The 19,114-nt window shown below is 36.6% G+C and overlaps 2 protein-coding genes across 2 annotated transcripts; both read left to right on the forward strand.

The window, feature by feature from the left end:
- The first annotated feature begins 933 nt into the window (after positions 1-933).
- LOC141639800 (uncharacterized) lies at positions 934-3,719 on the forward strand. Its single transcript, XM_074448845.1, has 13 exons — positions 934-1,195; positions 1,478-1,562; positions 1,669-1,799; positions 1,905-1,992; positions 2,080-2,185; positions 2,274-2,446; positions 2,529-2,652; positions 2,746-2,928; positions 3,012-3,062; positions 3,142-3,189; positions 3,281-3,352; positions 3,451-3,492; positions 3,579-3,719. Exons 1-13 carry the CDS (start codon positions 934-936, stop codon positions 3,717-3,719), a joined length of 1,506 nt encoding a protein of 501 aa, XP_074304946.1.
- A 763-nt stretch (positions 3,720-4,482) lies between these two features.
- On the forward strand, positions 4,483-17,168 carry LOC141639801 (uncharacterized). The gene is made up of 8 exons (XM_074448846.1): positions 4,483-4,546; positions 14,084-14,185; positions 14,282-14,404; positions 14,594-14,791; positions 14,899-15,346; positions 15,819-16,185; positions 16,272-16,410; positions 16,504-17,168. The coding sequence occupies exons 1-8, from the start codon at positions 4,483-4,485 to the stop codon at positions 17,166-17,168; spliced, it is 2,106 nt and encodes a 701-aa protein (XP_074304947.1).
- The last annotated feature ends 1,946 nt before the right edge of the window (positions 17,169-19,114 follow it).

Below are 19,114 nucleotides of genomic sequence, written 5' to 3' on the forward strand. Positions count from 1 at the left end.
ATAAATTCAAAAAATCATAAAGTGGCAGATATACAAATTACAATCTGCTACATTCATCAAATGTGGACGACCTTTGATTCCAATTTGCTTTGCTTTACATCAAATCGAGAAACAAAAAACATTATTGTAAAAAATAATAAAAAGAAAACAAATAATTTAAACAAAAATGAAAAATTATGAAAGATCTCTCAGATCGGTATCATACCACTCATCATCGAGATTTAATGAAAACTCGGTAACAATAACTAAACGCCGCCATACCACTTTTTGTGGGGTGGCATTTTAGTTAGCTGCCAATAGTAATCAATATCATACCTACCTCCAAGCTTCCATCTTTTATTAAATCTCAGAATCTCAGAATGTTCCCCATTCATCATCGATATGAACGTTTATAAAATCTCAGAATGTCCACAACTGCAACACAATAAAAATCGTACTATATTAATATTAATACTGTAATTCTGTAAAAATACATACACAATAATGATATTAATCATCAATATTAATTATTAATTAAATTGAAGTAAACTAAGTAATTAAATTTAAATTACAAATTTAATTAAAATTATTCAGAATATTCATATTAATACTATAGTTCATTGAAAAAATACACAACAATGATATTGATGATTAACAATAATTTTAAATGAACTTAAAGTAATTAAAATAAAATTAAAATTACAGATTATTAATTAGGTAATTAAATTAAAATTCAGATTATCAAATAATCTCCCACTCATCCTACCAAATTACCACTACTGCCTCCATAATCCACAATCTACAATCCACAATCTCCCATTACCAATTAACTACCCCACACTACCTAAAACCCAGATTAAACTCCCTCCATATAATTAAACTCCCTCCATATAATCTTCAGAATTTTCCAGCAACTTATTTCAAAACAAACACATTAACAAAATACATTCAACAATGGAACAACCGACACAAAAAACGATTGCTGAAATTCAAGAAGGAGACTTTAATGTATTCATGAAAGTAAGGGTGATAAGGAAATGGAAAAAACAGGAATGGAACAATCATGGAAAAGGGATTTTTCATAAAGTTGAATTCCTAATGGTTGATGAAGAAAACAATGTTGTTCAAGGATCAATCACAAAATCATTGATCAAGAAATACGATGGCAGAATTCAAGAAGGAAAGACGTACAAAATAGGGAGATTTCAAACAGTCCGTAACCACGGATTCCACCTTGCAACAACACACAAGTATCGGATCAAGATTTGGTACGCGGACAACCATTGATGAAATAGAGTGTGGGTCAATTCCAAAGCATGGTTTTAAGTTTATCTCATTTGAAGATATCATTAGTAACAAACTAGAAGGAAGGCAACTAATAGGTATTATCATTAACAACTTAATTCTTTAAATGTTGTTCAATCTCATATTGAATGCTTATTGCAGTGAATTTAATATTTCATGTACAATTTACTAAATACATTTTATATTATTATAGATGTCATAGGAGGAGTAGAGGACTACAATGCTGTCTTTGTACACAACAACACCAAAAGAATGGCACTGGATTTGGCAAACCAAGAGTAAGACTCAGTTATTTTTTATGGTCAAAGTTGATTATTATAGATGACAAAGTTGATTTCAAAAAATGTCACATTACTTATGAAAACCATGCTTGCCAAATTGCAGCGATACTCAATTATCATTTTGGATGTGGGGACCATACACTAAAGACGGTGAACATATAGCAACAAATCTTTGCCACAAGTCGGAGAAACCAGTTATTGTTATGCAATGCGTGGAAAGGATAGTCACAAAAGGTAACATCTACGATTCATGCCCGGTTCATTAAAATAAATACCATTTTCCAGATTACTTCAATTTAAATACATACTAAATATTTACTTATTTCTTTCAAATTATAGGAGGACACATACATCTATCAATTGTAGACGATGTGAGCAAGATTTATGTTAATCCGGAAATACCCGAGGCACATTATATTAAGACAAGGTGGGCATATGGAAAAAAAACAGATTTTTTTTTAACATAAAAACCACATAAACGTGTTTACCTCATCTAACACGCCAAATAATGCAGATTATCAGCAAGGCCAGGTAGAAGTAAAGGAGTTGTTGAAAGCAAGAACAAGACAATATTGGATGAAAGTTGCAAAACACTACACGAAATCATGTGTACTGAATTGGTTAGCATTTACATGATTCACGAAAATATATTAATCTTTATAATTACTTTCTTTAGTTTTTTAATACTCACTCAAATGTACAAAACAGGTTGGCAAATATGTGACAGTAGCATACTTGAATGAAATAGACGACACTTATGGATGGTACCGTAATATATGCCAAAAGTTTACAAGTCCAGTTGGGAAGAGACATGGCAAATGGTACTGCTCAGACGAAAATTGTATAGCACATGAAGAGGGCAGCGAAAATAGAGCAACAAGGTAAAATCCCATGTATTTTGATTCTACGATAGCATTATTTATACATACGTATCTTACAACATAATCATATTTATAAATGCAGATTTAAGGTGAGATTTATAATTAGCGATGATAATGGAGCGAAAGCAAATTTAATCATGTATGATAAACAAATCAAAAAAAAGGTTGCAAAGACTCCTTTGGAATGTTTAGACAAACTACACCAGGTACGACCACTAAATTACATTACACAAATACTTTTTGTTTCATATAATCTTAATTATAGCATCAAAAGTTCTCTTAATATAAAATATACACAGGTAGGAAATGTCCGAGGAGTGCCACAAGAACTAACTTCAATGTTACGAAAGAAGTACGTACTCAAGTTAGTAGTTGACAAAAGGTATAATCTGGAATTAAGCTCAAGGTGCTACACGGTTGTGGACTACAGTGATGAGTTGAGACATATAGAAGCATGGACTGAACAATACAAAATGATACAGGTAATAAAGCAATTTAAATTCTTTATTAAATTTTACCAAATATCAATAATCGTTTAGCTAACAATTTAGCATTTTAAAACCAGGAAATGAGTGCTGCCGAAAGTGAAATACCAGACTCAATGGGCAGTCTTTTGGTAGTGAAATTACAATTTTTTGCATTTAGAAAATACAATCTATTTAAAAGAGCTTAAAATATTAAAATGATATGTGCAGGAGAAAATTCAATACGAGAATCAAGTCTTAGCGGCCAGCAATGCAGAGGTAAAACATAATTATCCCTTCAAATATTAATCGGAAGTAATTAATTATACACACTTTTAAGCGATTGTAAAAAATCTGTGAACCATTACAGGATGATAGTGCTGTCAAGGGAATACAGAACGATGAATCTGTGGAAAAGATTTTAACATTAAATATGACACAGGTAAAACAACGCTTCTATACTATCTTTACAGATTTTCCTTAGCAATTACTTAATTTAAAACAATCATTATTTAAAGCATATGTAACAATTGTCTACAGGAAAGTGTTGTCACAAGTGAGACACAATCAGATTATTTGCTGGTATGAAATTCAATCCAAATATAGTAATTAAATGCCGATTAATAAAAATTATTATGATCTATTAGAACTTAAACTTACGCAAACAGAAACAAATGCAGGATGCAGAAAATGAAACTGGAAATAACATTGAGTCGTTGACACCGTCAAGCAAGAGGTTATTATTTAAGACATACAAGGACGGAGATGTGCAAGACGAAGCATCAGCAAAAAAAGGGAAATCAGCTTAGAATTGAATAGCATTAGAAGCATTAAAGTGCATAATATTTTATTATAGACGTAATTCAGCATTAGTTTGGATATTGTTTTTCAACTTTCAAGTTAGTTTGACGTAATTCGGCAGTAGTTCGGATATTATTTTTCAATTTTCATGAATGGCTATTTTTTTAACACGGAACTATAGCTGTAATTTCAGTTTTCAAAGAAGGACGACACAAGTATAATTCAGAATTATTTTCCTAATAACTGGTGAGTTAGTCAATATCAAAAAAATGAGACCAAAAACAAACAATCAGAAACAAAGACAAAATAAGGGCAGTCGTCTTCCAAAATAGATGACAAAAATATTAAGTGACAATAAATTGGAGTGCGGGTTAAAAATGACATTATTCAATAAACAAAAAACTTTGGCAAAATGAAATTTAAATATCTTTAAAATCTTCACCAGCAAAATTTCAAATAAAGGCGCCAAAACAAATTATCCACTACCTGTATTAACATGATCCCACTAACAAGAAGTTATTCACAGTGGTTATTTCCACTTTAGCATATCCCCACTAACAATGGTTATTTCCACTTATATATATATACCAAAAACACAACTTCACAATCATTCTAATTTCCTAAGCTACTTAAAGATTTCAGAGAAAAGCTCAAGTAATCCTCTTAATTAATAGTACAATAAAAAACAAATCAGCAAAGAGTGAATAACAAATAAAAGAAGAAGCAAGGATTCGGGAAGATAACGGCATTAGATGTGCAATAGTTTAAGCAATGGAAAAAGGAAACAACACAAACTCAACACAGAAGCGGAAGAACTACAACGGGAAAGAAACAAGTAAGCATTCATAAGAAGTTTTATATACTTATCTTTCCATGCTTCGAAAATTATTTCTCAAACATACAACTTCTGTGTTCAGCCATCATCCAAGCATAACAAAATAAATGTAAAGCAGAACCTGAAAATTCAATAAAACAGAACACTTAGTTTGGCAAAATATTTCAATTAAGAATAATATATACAAATAAAAACTTAATAAAAATAGATAAAAAAGATGAAAATTAGTGACTTAACTTTGGTGAAAATATCCCAAATAAAACATCAATAGTCCCAATTCTCTTTATGTTGTAGATGAGGCATTCAAATAAAAATGCTTAGTATGGGTGAATCAGAATATTACATCAGCTATAAAAAAAAATGAAATTCAATAATTGTTCAATGTAAATGACAGTAATTGTACTTATCTCAATAAGTGTAGGCATACTCTGATTGCTTACCATTTGAAACAACCTAAGAGAAATCAAAACATAATCATTAGAACAAAAGATTTAAAATAATTACACGTAATGGAGTGCATTTTAAAATTATTTAGGATTATGGTTTTGATCATTAAAAGTTTGAGTTGCATATCTGGGTATTAAGTTCCATATCTGGGTATCTGGGTATTGGGTTCGGACTCGGTTGACTCGGGTTCGGACTCGGTTGACTCGGGTTCGGACTCGGTTGACTCGGGTTCGGACTCGGATTTGGACTCGGGTTCTGACTCGGGTTTGGACTCGGGTTCTGACTCGAGTTCTGACTCGGGTTTGGACTCGGGTTTTGACTCGGGATTGGACTCGGGTTTGGACTCGGGTTTGGACACGGGTTCGGACACGGGTTAGGACACGGGTTAGGACACGGGTTCGGATTAGGGTTCGGATTAGGGTTGGGACTAGGTTTGAGACTCGGGTTGGGACTCGGGTTGGTGATTTCATGATTTGGGGTTGAATTTCTGGGTTTCAAACCCAGAAATTAATGTATCATATTGAGTTGAACCCAGAAATTTTAGATTTTTAACCCAGAAAATTCAATTAACCCAGAAATTGACGATTGTTAACACAGAAAATTCAATTAACCCAGAAATTTTCGATTTTTAACCCAGAAAATTCAACTATTAACCCAGAAATTCAATTATTAACCCAGAAATTCAATTGATAACAATGAACACGAAAATTATGATAATCATTTTCGAATTAATGATGAACATGAAATAACAAATAAATCACATAAATTAAACATGCACAAAATTTTCGAGTGATGTAACAATTTATTTAGGTCAGATCTAACAAATTTCGACTGATGCACAAAATTTTCGATTGATTAACAATTTTCGAGTAAACATTTTTAACCCAGAAAATTCAACTATTAACCCAGAAATTCAATTATTAACCCAGAAATTCAATTGTTAACAATGAACACGAAAATTATGATAAACATTTTCGAATTAACAATGAACATGAAATAACAAATAAATCACCTAAAGTAAACATGCACAAAATTTTCGAGTGATGTAACAATTTATTTAGGTCAGATCTAACAATTTTCGACTGATGCACAAAATTTTCGACTGATGTAACAATTTTCGAGTAAACATGCACAAAATGGCCAGATCTAGCAAAGCCTTCAACAAAAATCAAGCAATAATTTGAAAAATATCAAGAAAAATTAAAATTACCATGAAATCAACATAAACTTGAATAGTTAAACGAATACCGAGTTAAGCGAACCGATAATGGCAGATCTAAAGTTTGAATAAGTAGTTTAGTGAGAGGGGAGAGTGACGGCGAGAGTATGAAGATTTTAGTGAGAGGGGAGAGTGACGGTATGAAGAGTTTAGTGAGAGAAGAGAGTGAGTGACGGCGAAAAAGTTGTAATGTGGTAATAAGGGTTGGGACGGTGGGTTATAAGGGAATATAAGGGACGGGTTATTAGGGTTTTGTGTTATAGATCTAAATAATAGTTGGGCTGATTGAATTGGGTTGGGCCGAAAAATTTGTAATGTGGTAATAAGGGTTGGGACGGTGGGCATTGTCATCTATATTATTGCATTGGGTTGGGCTTTGTTTTATACTTATCAAAAACATGGCTCAATATTTTTCGGATGCCATCGGATATCGGACCCGTACATATATGACATATACTACTATTTTTTTCTTACTTATATTTTTAATTATTATTCGTAATTTAAATATTAAATAACTTTCATATTGTGTATTAGTTATTAGCATGGAAAAAATTTATTTCACGGCTATAACTGTAACACCCCCTCATACCAAGGTACCTTACCAGGACTACCCAAGCATGAAAGGCTGTTACCATCTCGGTTGCCCGAGGTTAGTATATATCAAAAGCTTCCGTCCTAAACACATTTATTAGAAGTACTGTAAAGTATTAATGTTTACAACAATCCAATTCCAAACCAAAACCAATAAAGTGAATACAACTGAGGACAACTACAAAATCATAGCTAAGACTCGTGACTGTGATACTACAACTGGTGATGACGACTTCCCCATAACCGCCCAAGCTCACCAAATACAATACCTGTCAAGTCTGCTCACCATCCCCGAATGGATCACCGCAGGTTTTACAAAACAACAACAACGGGGTCAGTACCATTCAATCAATGTAAGACAAACAAACAATGTAACCGACTGATCATCCTCCATAGTAACCGACTACACACCGAAGTGTGTAGCCCTGCCAGATTACCCATCGCAACAGGTAATCCACTCCACCAGTGGGTGACCGCAGCCCATCCCCACCAAGTCCAGCTCATCAACGAGCGACTAACAATCCATGTCCCTTAATGTGCACATCCCCTCCCGTGACGGGTTCCACGGAGGGCGAACTAGGGTGTGAAGCCACTCCCGCAAGTGACTCCACCACAATCACACAACACCACAGCATCACAGCTGTCACAACACCACAACCGTCACAACACAACCACATCACCACCGTCATCACAACACCCATACTCCGATGATCAACAGATAACAACAATTATAACACAAGCACAGTCTTAAATCAATTAACAGTAACTGAGTAGGGAAACCCTACCTTTTCGCAATCCAATATGCTATAATCAATCATACAATATGCATAGCAATTACCAGATCATCACCTACAACAATTATAATCAACAATCAACACACATATAATGACCAAACCCTAAACCCCCAAATTAACCCAAAACAATAATTAGGGCAAAACCCTAAAAGACAACTTAATAAGACTCATGAAATCAGAGACTTACCGACATAATCGACGCAAGGCAAGATTCGTTAGACTCACGAACAATCCACGCAAATGAGAGGGAGATTTGGAGAGGATTAGAGTTACGTTGTGTAGTTTAGGTTTTGTAAAATGTTTAGAAACTGTAAAATGCGTCTCAATATAACTCTAGTCCTTTCTAAATCAACCGCGGAAAATATTACCCTTCAAACCGGATACTCGGTCGAGTATAGAGTATACTCGGCCGAGTATCCTCTACTCGGTCGAGTATTACCCATACTCGGCCGAGTATTCCTGGGCAGTAGCCAAACAGAATACCCAACACACTTTGCTCGACCGAGTAGGCTATACTCGGTCGAGTACCAACCTATAAAATCCATAGTGTTACAATCTTCCCCCCTTAAAAAGAACTTCGTCCCCGAAGTTCTAACCCAACCTATAAAACATGAACACCTAACATTAACTCCACCAACCACTCTTACTAGTTAACATATCCTCTCGATATTTACTCCATAATATTATCGAATAACCATAATATAACGTTGCCAACCTTGTCTCACTTCCATAACACTCACTAGCAACTCAATACCAAGACAATCCACAAAACAAGATCAACCATCGAAACGGAATGAAACGGAATGTTACATTCTACTACCCTTAAAAGGAACTTCGTCCTCGAAGTTTACTCACACTCATAACATCATCATCCAACTGTCAACACTATTGAAACATTCTCCCATTCCTAAACACCGAACTACTACAAGCACGGTCATGACCTTTAATAAAATCAATCAAAACAAATATCCGTCCTTTATGCTACACCAACACTCTACTTCCAATTATACTACCATATGCACAACCATCAAAATCTCTTTTATCGCATCCTACTCCTCTTAAGATAAATGTTACGTCCTCGTAACTCACTAATACCAAATCCTAGCTATATCGTCTCATTATCCTCATCACCACCACATGTCAAAGATAACCACCTATAATCTAAACACTCGTCATGTATATATCCAAGGCTCTCTTACTTAAACATTTCTCATACCTCAACTCATTCGGCACACCACCTGACCTATACCATAAAACTCGTAGCAAAATCACCATACTAACTATCCATTATTACTGCAAAACAACATACCTCTTTATGTAAAGCACCTATCTCCCAAAAGCATAACTCACGATCCACACTCGTTACGTACACTCACACTAGATCCTCAAGTTCTTTCCTTCATTACCGCAAAACTCATACATAACTTAACATGACACTATTTCCCCAACACCCTAAACTCACTGTCTCAACAAAGGATTATGAACCACCTACATCTTTCAGGTCATTACCACACATGTTTTACGAATCACTTGCCATTACCATGTCTACTAAAGCCTTATCTAGAACAAGATCAAAATTATCAGAATAACAACCTCTCACAACCGTGTCCCATCAATGAGAATATCACTATACCATGACAAAAACGAAAACATATATACAACTCTATTTCATATCATACTCTACCCTCATTCCCAAACTTAACCTGGTAAAGAAAACATCAATAACAAGACAATGTCTATCTCGCACAAACCGAAACTCGCAGGAGCAACATCAAACAAAACAACAATCTATGTATAACTAGTATGTCTTGTCGAAACTCGAATCATAATCATCCCGCCTACTCCACCACAACCGGTGACGGCATCGCAACACCGCCACCAACAACCGCCGACCGCATGATGCGAAAATGCCCGCATCACAACATGAAGTACCATGTCCAGACCACCACTCGAGGCACAACAACCACATCGATAATCATCACAATCACATATAATTCCCATAAACACGACTCCAGTATGACATTTCGAACAAGAAAACTCATTCAAAACCGTTCTACTAGATTATAACACAACATATTATACGGAATAAACTGACAAGAATCTCATGAACATCATCCTTACCATTTCACGGAATAAACATGTATCATCAATACACATACAATTTTAACTATCCATGCCAGATCAATCAAATTATTACCTTTTGAACCTCATTCCATTAGTATACCGTACCCAACATAAATTACAAAACATTCATATAACAACTTTATAATTATCACACCATACCACTTCTTGTGAGGTCAGAACCTCACACAAACATTTACACATATCATAGACCCGTAATCACATCCACCTAGTCAATCCTGATCACGTAAGTTACCCCCCGATAAAGGTTACCTATCGCTTGAGTTTAACTCGTATGTCCCTCATAACACATTCTCCCATTCGCATACCCATCACCCCCTGCCAAATGTAACCATACCATTAATACTCAACTACTAACAACCGCCTCATATAACCACATCTTATGCTCTCTCACAGCCATACATATCAACCTTGTCTCTACAAAATCAACCTCTTTAGAATTGTTACTTTTCTAATATACCATTACCCTTAACCACTAGTCACAAACGATAACACTACCATTGTCCGGACATCAACCTCTTACACTCATCTCTAAACCTCACGATTTCTTTCCTAACTTTGGTTAACATCCCTAATAACGAACATCAAATCCATCAACAAAATTACCTTAACGTTCTTCCCAATAGTATTCTTAATTGTATTATTACCCGACTCACCACCAAGATTTCATATCGTGCAAATTCTCTACCCAACTTTTACTTTACTTAATTCCTCGAAACTCCTGACTAATCATGTTGTTCTGAAACTCCTATATAACCATTAACTCAAATCCTCATGATAGTATCATACATCTCGACGATTCCTTACTTTATATCACATAACTCCGGTGAACATTTTTCTTAGCTTTACTCCCCTCATTCTTTTCTTTTTACACTCGACAAAAGCAATTAACCACTCAACTCCTTATTACCTCTTACCTAACTCTTTAATGCTCCGGTTACCTTCTCATTGCTCCAAAACTCACATCTCATTATTTCATATCGATATCATCTAACTCTTTCTTACCATAAATATTCTCTTATTATGCTATTACTCACCCTTGTCACCAATCCATCCATAGAATCAACATTTATTTGTTCAAACAATCGCATCTCCCTTTTTACATCTCTAGAAATTAAAATTCATTTTATACCGTTTGTCCAAAGAATTACACACTAGGCTCACCCCTTGATATTCCAACTTCCCAAACTTAGCCACTATCTACAAATCCACATCGTGATATAACTTCCTTTAAGTTCACTATATACCTCTCTTTCCTATCTTCTTACAACAACCTTCCATTACATATATCCTTAAGCAAGTCTATCCTAGCTGTCTTCCTCCATAAATCCTTACACATCCAAATATGGCACTATTCGTATCCCTTATCTCAATCTTTCATTCTCATGTTTCTTTACACTTACATCACCCTTGCCCATATACACTTACTTTTATACTACTCAACACACGACTATATCACTCATCATATCTCACAAAACATGCTCTTTACCTCGATTAGCTCATCATTCTTCCCTTTTCTTTTTCTACTATCCTTCACAACCACATTAACACATGTCTTCCTTACCCAACACATGTCCCTCATAAGCCATCATTCTCCATGTCATAACTTCCGGTAACCTACGTATCAAAACCGTCTCACATATAAAAGAATGCGTTAAGACTCAAAACATACATGTGTATATACCCTACGACTCAAAACAATGTAAAAACATAGCCACCGGCTCAAAAAAAAAAGTAAGAACATAGCCACCGACTCAAAGTGGCCACCCAATGAGGTACTCGGTCGAGTACTTAACATACTAGGTCGAGTACAAGGTACTCGGTCGAGTAACTATATTACTCGGTCGAGTTTTCGACTCCAGAAGCAAACTCAATTGTCGCAGAAGGATTACTCGGTCGAGTATTGGGAATACTCGGCCGAGTAGACCTTACTCGGTCGAGCATGAGACTACTTGGCCGAGTTCACGACTCCAGACGCTAAACAGTATTATCACAGAGAGATTACTCGGCCGAATATGGAATACTCGGTCGAGTATAAAAGATACTCGGCCGAGTAGGGACTACTCGGTCGAGTATCGGCGCAGTTCTCAGCACCGTCCAGTTTTCGTAAAACAGTCATATCTCACTCGTTACTTGGTCGTTTTGGGCGTGTGACCTATCGTTAGAATCGTAAGAAGACAAGCTATCACCTCAACTTGGAATTACAGCAATATCATTTCTAGAAGTCGAATTATGACAGTTTTAAGACAACCCTTCCGTAATCGTTCTTTCTACAGATCAAGTTTCGTAAGTCAAAACAACTTGAACATACATAAGGCAACAATAACAATTTAAAACCTCTAAAAACCAGTACGTAGTTAAACTTTTATCATACTCACATTAAAATTAAACACGACATTCACATATATAAACGCATGACCTTAACCATATGCTACTACCAACAATCAAGCATTATCATCATCATATTCATATGCGTATATACCACTACCATACTTCATGCTCAAGATTGTATTAAACAGGTAACATGATCACATTCTCCATGCTCAATATTAATCAGATACGAATTCACAATTCACCTTTCATATTTTACTATGCTCCAACACTTAACATGCCAACATATTCACGCTCAAAGTTTAACATCAACAATCCTCGATACATCTTTCAACAACTATCACATTCCACTTCTTTCATCATTTCATCCAACCACGCACAAGATTCAAACTATAAATATCAAACACACATGACTCAAACCTACAACAGTTTCCCCCCATATGACCGGCTTGAGATCGTAAGGGCCTTAATGCGACTTCGGGACGTCTCCCAAGTCTTTGCAGTAGCTCCAAACAACTCTCCCCGGTTTCATTTTATTTAGACTCCCTAAGTTCATTGGGTTCATTAGTTTTAGGTGCCAGAATCTTCGGCTCTGATACCACTTTGTAACACCCCCTCATACCAAGGTACCTTACCAGGACTACCCAAGCATGAAAGGCTGTTACCATCTCGGTTGCCCGAGGTTAGTATATATCAAAAGCTTCCGTCCTAAACACATTTATTAGAAGTACTGTAAAGTATTAATGTTTACAACAATCCAATTCCAAACCAAAACCAATAAAGTGAATACAACTGAGGACAACTACAAAATCATAGCTAAGACTCGTGACTGTGATACTACAACTGGTGATGACGACTTCCCCATGACCGCCCAAGCTCACCAAATACAATACCTGTCAAGTCTGCTCACCATCCCCGAATGGATCACCGCAGGTTTTACAAAACAACAACAACGGGGTCAGTACCATTCAATCAATGTAAGACAAACAAACAATGTAACCGACTGATCATCCTCCATAGTAACCGACTACACACCGAAGTGTGTAGCCCTGCCAGATTACCCATCGCAACAGGTAATCCACTCCGCCAGTGGGTGACCGCAGCCCATCCCCACCAAGTCCAGCTCATCAACGAGCGACTAACAATCCCTATCCCTTAATGTACACATCCCCTCCCGTGACGGGTTCCACGGAGGGCGAACTAGGGTGTGAAGCCACTCCCGCAAGTGACTCCACCACAATCACACAACACCACAGCATCACAGCTGTCACAACACCACAACCATCACAACACAACCACATCACCACCGTCATCACAACACCCATACTCCGATGATCAACAGATAACAACAATTACAACACAAGCACAGTCTTAAATCAATTAACGAGAATCGAGTAGGAAACCCTACCTTTTCGCAATCCGATATGCTCTAATCAATCATACAATATGCATAGCAATTACCAGATCATCACCTACAACAATTATAATCAACAATCAACACACATATAATGACCAAACCCTAAACCCCCAAATTAACCCAAAACAATAATTAGGGCAAAACCCTAAAAGACAACTTAATAAGACTCATGAAATCAGAGACTTACCGACATAATCGACGCAAGGCAAGATTCGTTAGACTCACGAACAATCCACGCAAATGAGAGGGAGATTTGGAGAGGATTAGAGTTACGTTGTGTAGTTTAGGTTTTGTAAAATGTTTAGAAACTTTAAATGCGTCTCAATATAACTCTAGTCCTTTCTAAATCAACCGCGGAAAATATTACCCTTCAAACCGGATACTCGGTCGAGTATAGAGTATACTCGGCCGAGTATCCTCTACTCGGTCGAGTATTACCCATAATCGGCCGAGTATTCCTGGGCAGTAGCCAAACAGAATACCCAACACACTTTGCTCGACCGAGTAGGCCATACTCGGTCGAGTACCAACCTATAAAATCCGTAGTGTTACAATAACAAAAATAACTAATGTAATAGCCATTTCGTATATATTAGCTTCGACTAGACGACAAGCAAGACGAGTGACATCAGCTGTATCTGTGCAAATAGATACTCAATATTCTACTCCAACCACGCCACTTAGTTCCACCACCACAGGTATATAAAATGCCGTCTATTATAAATAAAATATTTAACAAATCCAGTATAAGTTTTATTACTCTCTAAACTGGTGTTTATTGCATTATTTCACAGGTATCGATAGTCCACCAGATGTAGTCGAACGATTAGTAAGAGACTTATGTTCAACCTTTAGCGAATCATACGACGAATGTAGACCTTCAATACCAGAAAGTCAACTAGCTGTCACCGGACATGGTAGGTGGTCATTTGCTTTACGCGAAGAATATTCCTTCGGCCAACAAAATTAATCCTCCCAATTCATTAACGATGGTTATTTTGTTTTAAATTATTATTGAATACTATCTTAACAATTTGTATATAACAATCGTTATTGTTATTACGTGCTTTTATCCTAACTCCGTTGTTTATAACATGACTACTTAGGTATCGATAGTCCACCAGATGTGGTGGAGCGATTAGTAAGAGATTTATGTTCAGCCTTTGGCGAATCTTATGATGACTTTAGTGGTTTAGTTTCTGAAAACCAAGAAGTATTCACTGGACGTGAAACGAGCTCATTTCGCTCACACGGAGAATGTTCCCGAAGTCAACAAAATCAATCTTCCCAGGGGAACGACGGAGGTCATTTTATTTTTTGCTAATGATCGAAGTATTATAACTTGATTTAAATAGCTATATAAATCAAACTATTTAACTTTTCCATATTGTTGTGACATTTAATATTTCAGTACTCGAAGGATATTGGGATATTGGTGACCCAAAATACGAATGCACAAAATGTAGAGCGCAAATGTGGTTTCAAGAAAGGAAAAAGAAAAAAAAGGGTACTCGATGCCCTAAGTTCTCATTGTGTTGCTCTGATGGCAAAGTTAAGCTTCCATGGTTAAAAGAACCGCCTCAACTCCTAAAGTCTCTACTAAGTAGACAACATCCATTTAGTAAGCATTTTATTGAGAATATCCGGGCTTATAACGGGATGTTTTCTTTCACATCTATGGGTGGGAAGATTGATCATTCCATCAATCAAGGTCGAGGTCCCTACACATTCAGGATGAGAGGCCAAAATATTCACCGAATAGGAAGTTTGTTGCCGTCAACCGGAGCAACTCCTAAATTTTGTCAGTTATACATATATGACACAGAAGAAGAAGTTGAAAATCGGAAAAAAGCAATCAGGTATGTCATATACAAGACAAATACGTTAGAATATTAGTTTAACGCATTATTTGTAAAGATCGATGTTTTGGTATTTAGTTACCCAATATAAATAAACACAACTTATTATTAATTACCTATGAATGCAGCCACGATACTCCGGAGCGATTTAACGATGAGCTGATTGAATTACTGCAAAAGATGGTCGACTCACATAATCTGTTGCAAAGACATTTAGGATGGCTAGGGACAGATTGTCTACCGATGAAAACGTCGACGTGAGTATCAGACTCATCTGTAGAAGAGACAGAGATGGGAGAATGTATAATCGTCCAACGGTTTCAGAGGTAGCAGAATTGATCGAGGGTGATTTAGATCCAAACATGGATAAACGAGATATTATTGTACAAAAGTCATGCGGAAGTTTACAACGTATATTTGAGTTACACCCATTATTCATGGCCCTCCAGTATCCTTTATTATTTCCGTGCAGGGAAGACGGTTACCGATTGGGAATTTCTCACTCTGAAAACTCTCTTCGAAATGGCAATTCTGAAAATCCGCGCGATAAATTAACTCTTAGAGAGTGGTATGCATTCCGTATTCAGGATAGACCACTGTCAGTTGAATTTCCAACTCTGTTACAATCCGGTAAAGCCTATCACCAGTTTTTAGTTGACGGATTTGCATCGGTTGAATCTCATAGACTAAAGTTTATACGCTACAACCAAGATCTTCTTCGCGTGGACAATTACAATAATCTTAGAAGAGCTGTTGAACGAGGGGACGTTGAGCCGTCTTCCGCCGGTAGTCGTCTTATTGTTCCTTCTTCTTTGGTGGGAGGTGGCCCATATATGAGAGTAAACTACCTTGATACTATGACCATTTGTAGGTGGTTGGTTACCCCGATCTATTTATCACGTTTACGTGCAATCCCAAGTGGTAGGAAATCACCCGGTTTGTTAGAAATAGGGGACTTAATCCCGAGGATCGTCCTGATATTTTGTCTCGCGTATTCAAGATTAAGCTCGAAGAGTTGATGATTGATTTAAAAGAGCGCCATATCTTTGGTAGGGTTAGAGCAGGTGCGTAGTCTTTCATCTGTCAGGTTTAATATTTGGACATATTTTATCAAGCCGTAATATATAATCTAATATGTTTGCGTAATTCTATCACAGTTGTATATACTATTGAATTTCAGAAGCGTGGTCTTCCACATGCTCATATCCTTTTGTTCTTACATCGAGAAGACAAGTTCCCTGAAGCTGCGGATATTGATAAAATAATTTCAGCGGAGATCCCCAATCCGGTTGAGAATCCTGTGTTACATGCCGTCGTTTGCACACACATGATTCACGGAACGTGTGGAACTGCAAAACCACGATCACCGTGTATGGTTGGGTCTACATGCTCAAAACATTTCCCCAAAAAGTGTACCGAAAGAACAACTATCGGCGAAGACGGTTATCCTATTTATAAGAGAAGTAAAACAGGACCAACAATATATAAGGACCGAGTGGCACTTGACAATGGATCTGTCGTGCCATATAACCCGTACTTATTGCTGAAATATCGTGCACATATCAATGTGGAGTGGTGTAACCAGTCTAAAGCGATCAAGTATCTTTTCAAGTATATAAATAAGGGATCTGATCGAGTGACAATGCAGTCCTCTTATCGACGCCGCAACGACCAATTTCCTGAACAGGTGGACGAGATTAAACGATACTACGATTGTAGGTACCTTTCAGCATGTGAGGCTGTTTGGAGGATATTCGCGTTTGACATTCACTACAGGACTCCCGCAGTCGAAAGGCTGCAGTTTGACCTTCCTGGCGAATAGAGCATTGTGTTTGATGATGAAGATCCTATTGACGAGGTCTTAGAGAAATCATCGATGGGAGTGTCAAAGTTTCTATCTTGGATGAAAATTAACAGTAGTGAAGAGGAAGAGTTGCAGATAGCGAAGGACTTATTGTCTTGTCAATTCCCAACTAAATTTGTGTGGAATAAAGATCAGCGAGAGTGGACCCTTAGAAAACAGAATTTTAAGATAGGCAGGTTGCAACATGTGCCGCCGACTTGCGGTGAATTATATTTCATGAGAACCATGTTGAACCATGTAAAGGGACCCAAAAGTTACGAGGACATAAGAAGGGTTAACGGCACTCTCTATGACACGTATAGGGAAGCGTGTTATGCATATGGCTTGATCGGTGACGACAAAGAGTACATTGATGCGATAGAGGAAGCAAGCGAATGGGCCTCTGGATTTTATCTTAGAAACCTCTTTGCGACTTTATTGTTATCTGGGACGTTGTCCATGCCAAGTAGAGTCTGGGAGGCAACATGGAGTCTTCTAGCGGATGATATCCTTCACAGGCAACGTAATATTCTTCAAAACCGAGGTACTACTTTAATATATTGCTTTCTATTTAGTGTTGGGGCTGGTGTCCTTTACAGTTAGTGCAAGGACTTATAAATCTCTAAAAGGATCAAAGGGTATACTTTTGTATCATAATCAGTTGGTCCACGTTTATCAATAACGGTTGGCTTGCTAGATAAGTTTGACGTTATTGTCATACAGATGGCGGTGATCAACTGGTCCCTAAAAGTCACACCTATAGGATACGTTTGAGAGATGTGACAGTATGAAAATACAGTCATGTAGATGCCAAATTTGACTAACCAGTTAGTCTGAGTTATTTGACAAATAATTAGTCAAAATGTGATGTTGAGATATTTTATTTAATACGGATTAAATAATAATGGCTAAGGCGAATTAAGCAGTTAATTTGTAAATTGAATATAAGCGTTTTATATTTAATTAAATGTATATTGAATATAATTATACAATATCGTCTTTGTCGGACATGTATTAATGTTTCAACTAATCCGTATTATTAGTTGATGCTTTAATAACCGATAACCGATGACGATTTATAACTAAACCGCGTCATATACATTTAGGAATTTGGAATCGGACCACGAGTTAATATGAAGAGGAAATGAAAAAGCCCAAAAGCTTCCCTCTCACTCGGTTTGGCCGAGCCAAACATGAACAAAAGGGAGCCCTCTCCTCTTTGTTAACCTAATCATAATCATTTGCAAAATAATTAGGGTTTTGAGAAAATTGTCTCTCAAAATTCGGATCTCTCATCCAACGAAAACTCACAAAACGATCCTCTCAATATTGCAAGGCAATTAGAGGATTCATTCTAGCACAAGGGCATTTCTCGGACAATCTTGGGTGCATCATTTAGGAGGAGATCTACTTTGATCTCTCATTGCCAATTTGCACTAGGACCGAAGGTTAATTCTTATCTTTATCGTTTCATTGTTGTTTTCGTTTATGACTATAAATCACGTATTTAATTTGCGTTATAATCCTTCAAATTATGGGTTTTATACGGATATTACCCTTTAAGTGGTATCAGAGCGAGGCCACGTAAATTTTTTCTATGTGATTTTCATCAAACGAAATGGATCGATAATTTTTTTGCTAGAAACCACACGGCTAATTTTTTTATGCACGGTTTTTATTTTTTTTTGGCACGGCTGCCATGTTTTTCCGTGCCTTGTTTTCTTTTGTTTTCGATTTTGATCTTTGCATATTATTTTGTAATCGATATTCATTGTAATATGTTAAAGATCTATCAATTGCTATTTCATTTCTATACGGATTAGGTGATATCGCAATTGGTTTTTATCAAATCGATATTTTTTGCTTAAAAATGATAAAACCGTGTGGCTGTTTTTGTCACGGCCTGTTTTGGCTTTGGGAACCGT

The sequence above is a fragment of the Silene latifolia genome, unplaced genomic scaffold, assembly GCF_048544455.1.
Source record: "Silene latifolia isolate original U9 population unplaced genomic scaffold, ASM4854445v1 scaffold_57, whole genome shotgun sequence".
NCBI lineage: Eukaryota > Viridiplantae > Streptophyta > Magnoliopsida > Caryophyllales > Caryophyllaceae > Silene > Silene latifolia.

Bases quoted from the DNA above. Each gene is read 5' to 3' on its own strand.
- LOC141639800 (XM_074448845.1), top strand. From the start codon at position 934: ATGGAACAACCGACACAAAAAACGATTGCTGAAATTCAAGAAGGAGAC. The intron at 1,800-1,904 runs GTAACATCTACG...TTCAAATTATAG, and splicing joins GGAAAGGATAGTCACAAAAG to GAGGACACATACATCTATCA. The intron at 2,653-2,745 runs GTACGACCACTA...AAATATACACAG, and splicing joins GTTTAGACAAACTACACCAG to GTAGGAAATGTCCGAGGAGT.
- LOC141639801 (XM_074448846.1), top strand. From the start codon at position 4,483: ATGGAAAAAGGAAACAACACAAACTCAACACAGAAGCGGAAGAACTAC. The intron at 14,405-14,593 runs GTAGGTGGTCAT...ATGACTACTTAG, and splicing joins ACTAGCTGTCACCGGACATG to GTATCGATAGTCCACCAGAT. The intron at 15,347-15,818 runs GTATGTCATATA...ATTTCCGTGCAG, and splicing joins AATCGGAAAAAAGCAATCAG to GGAAGACGGTTACCGATTGG.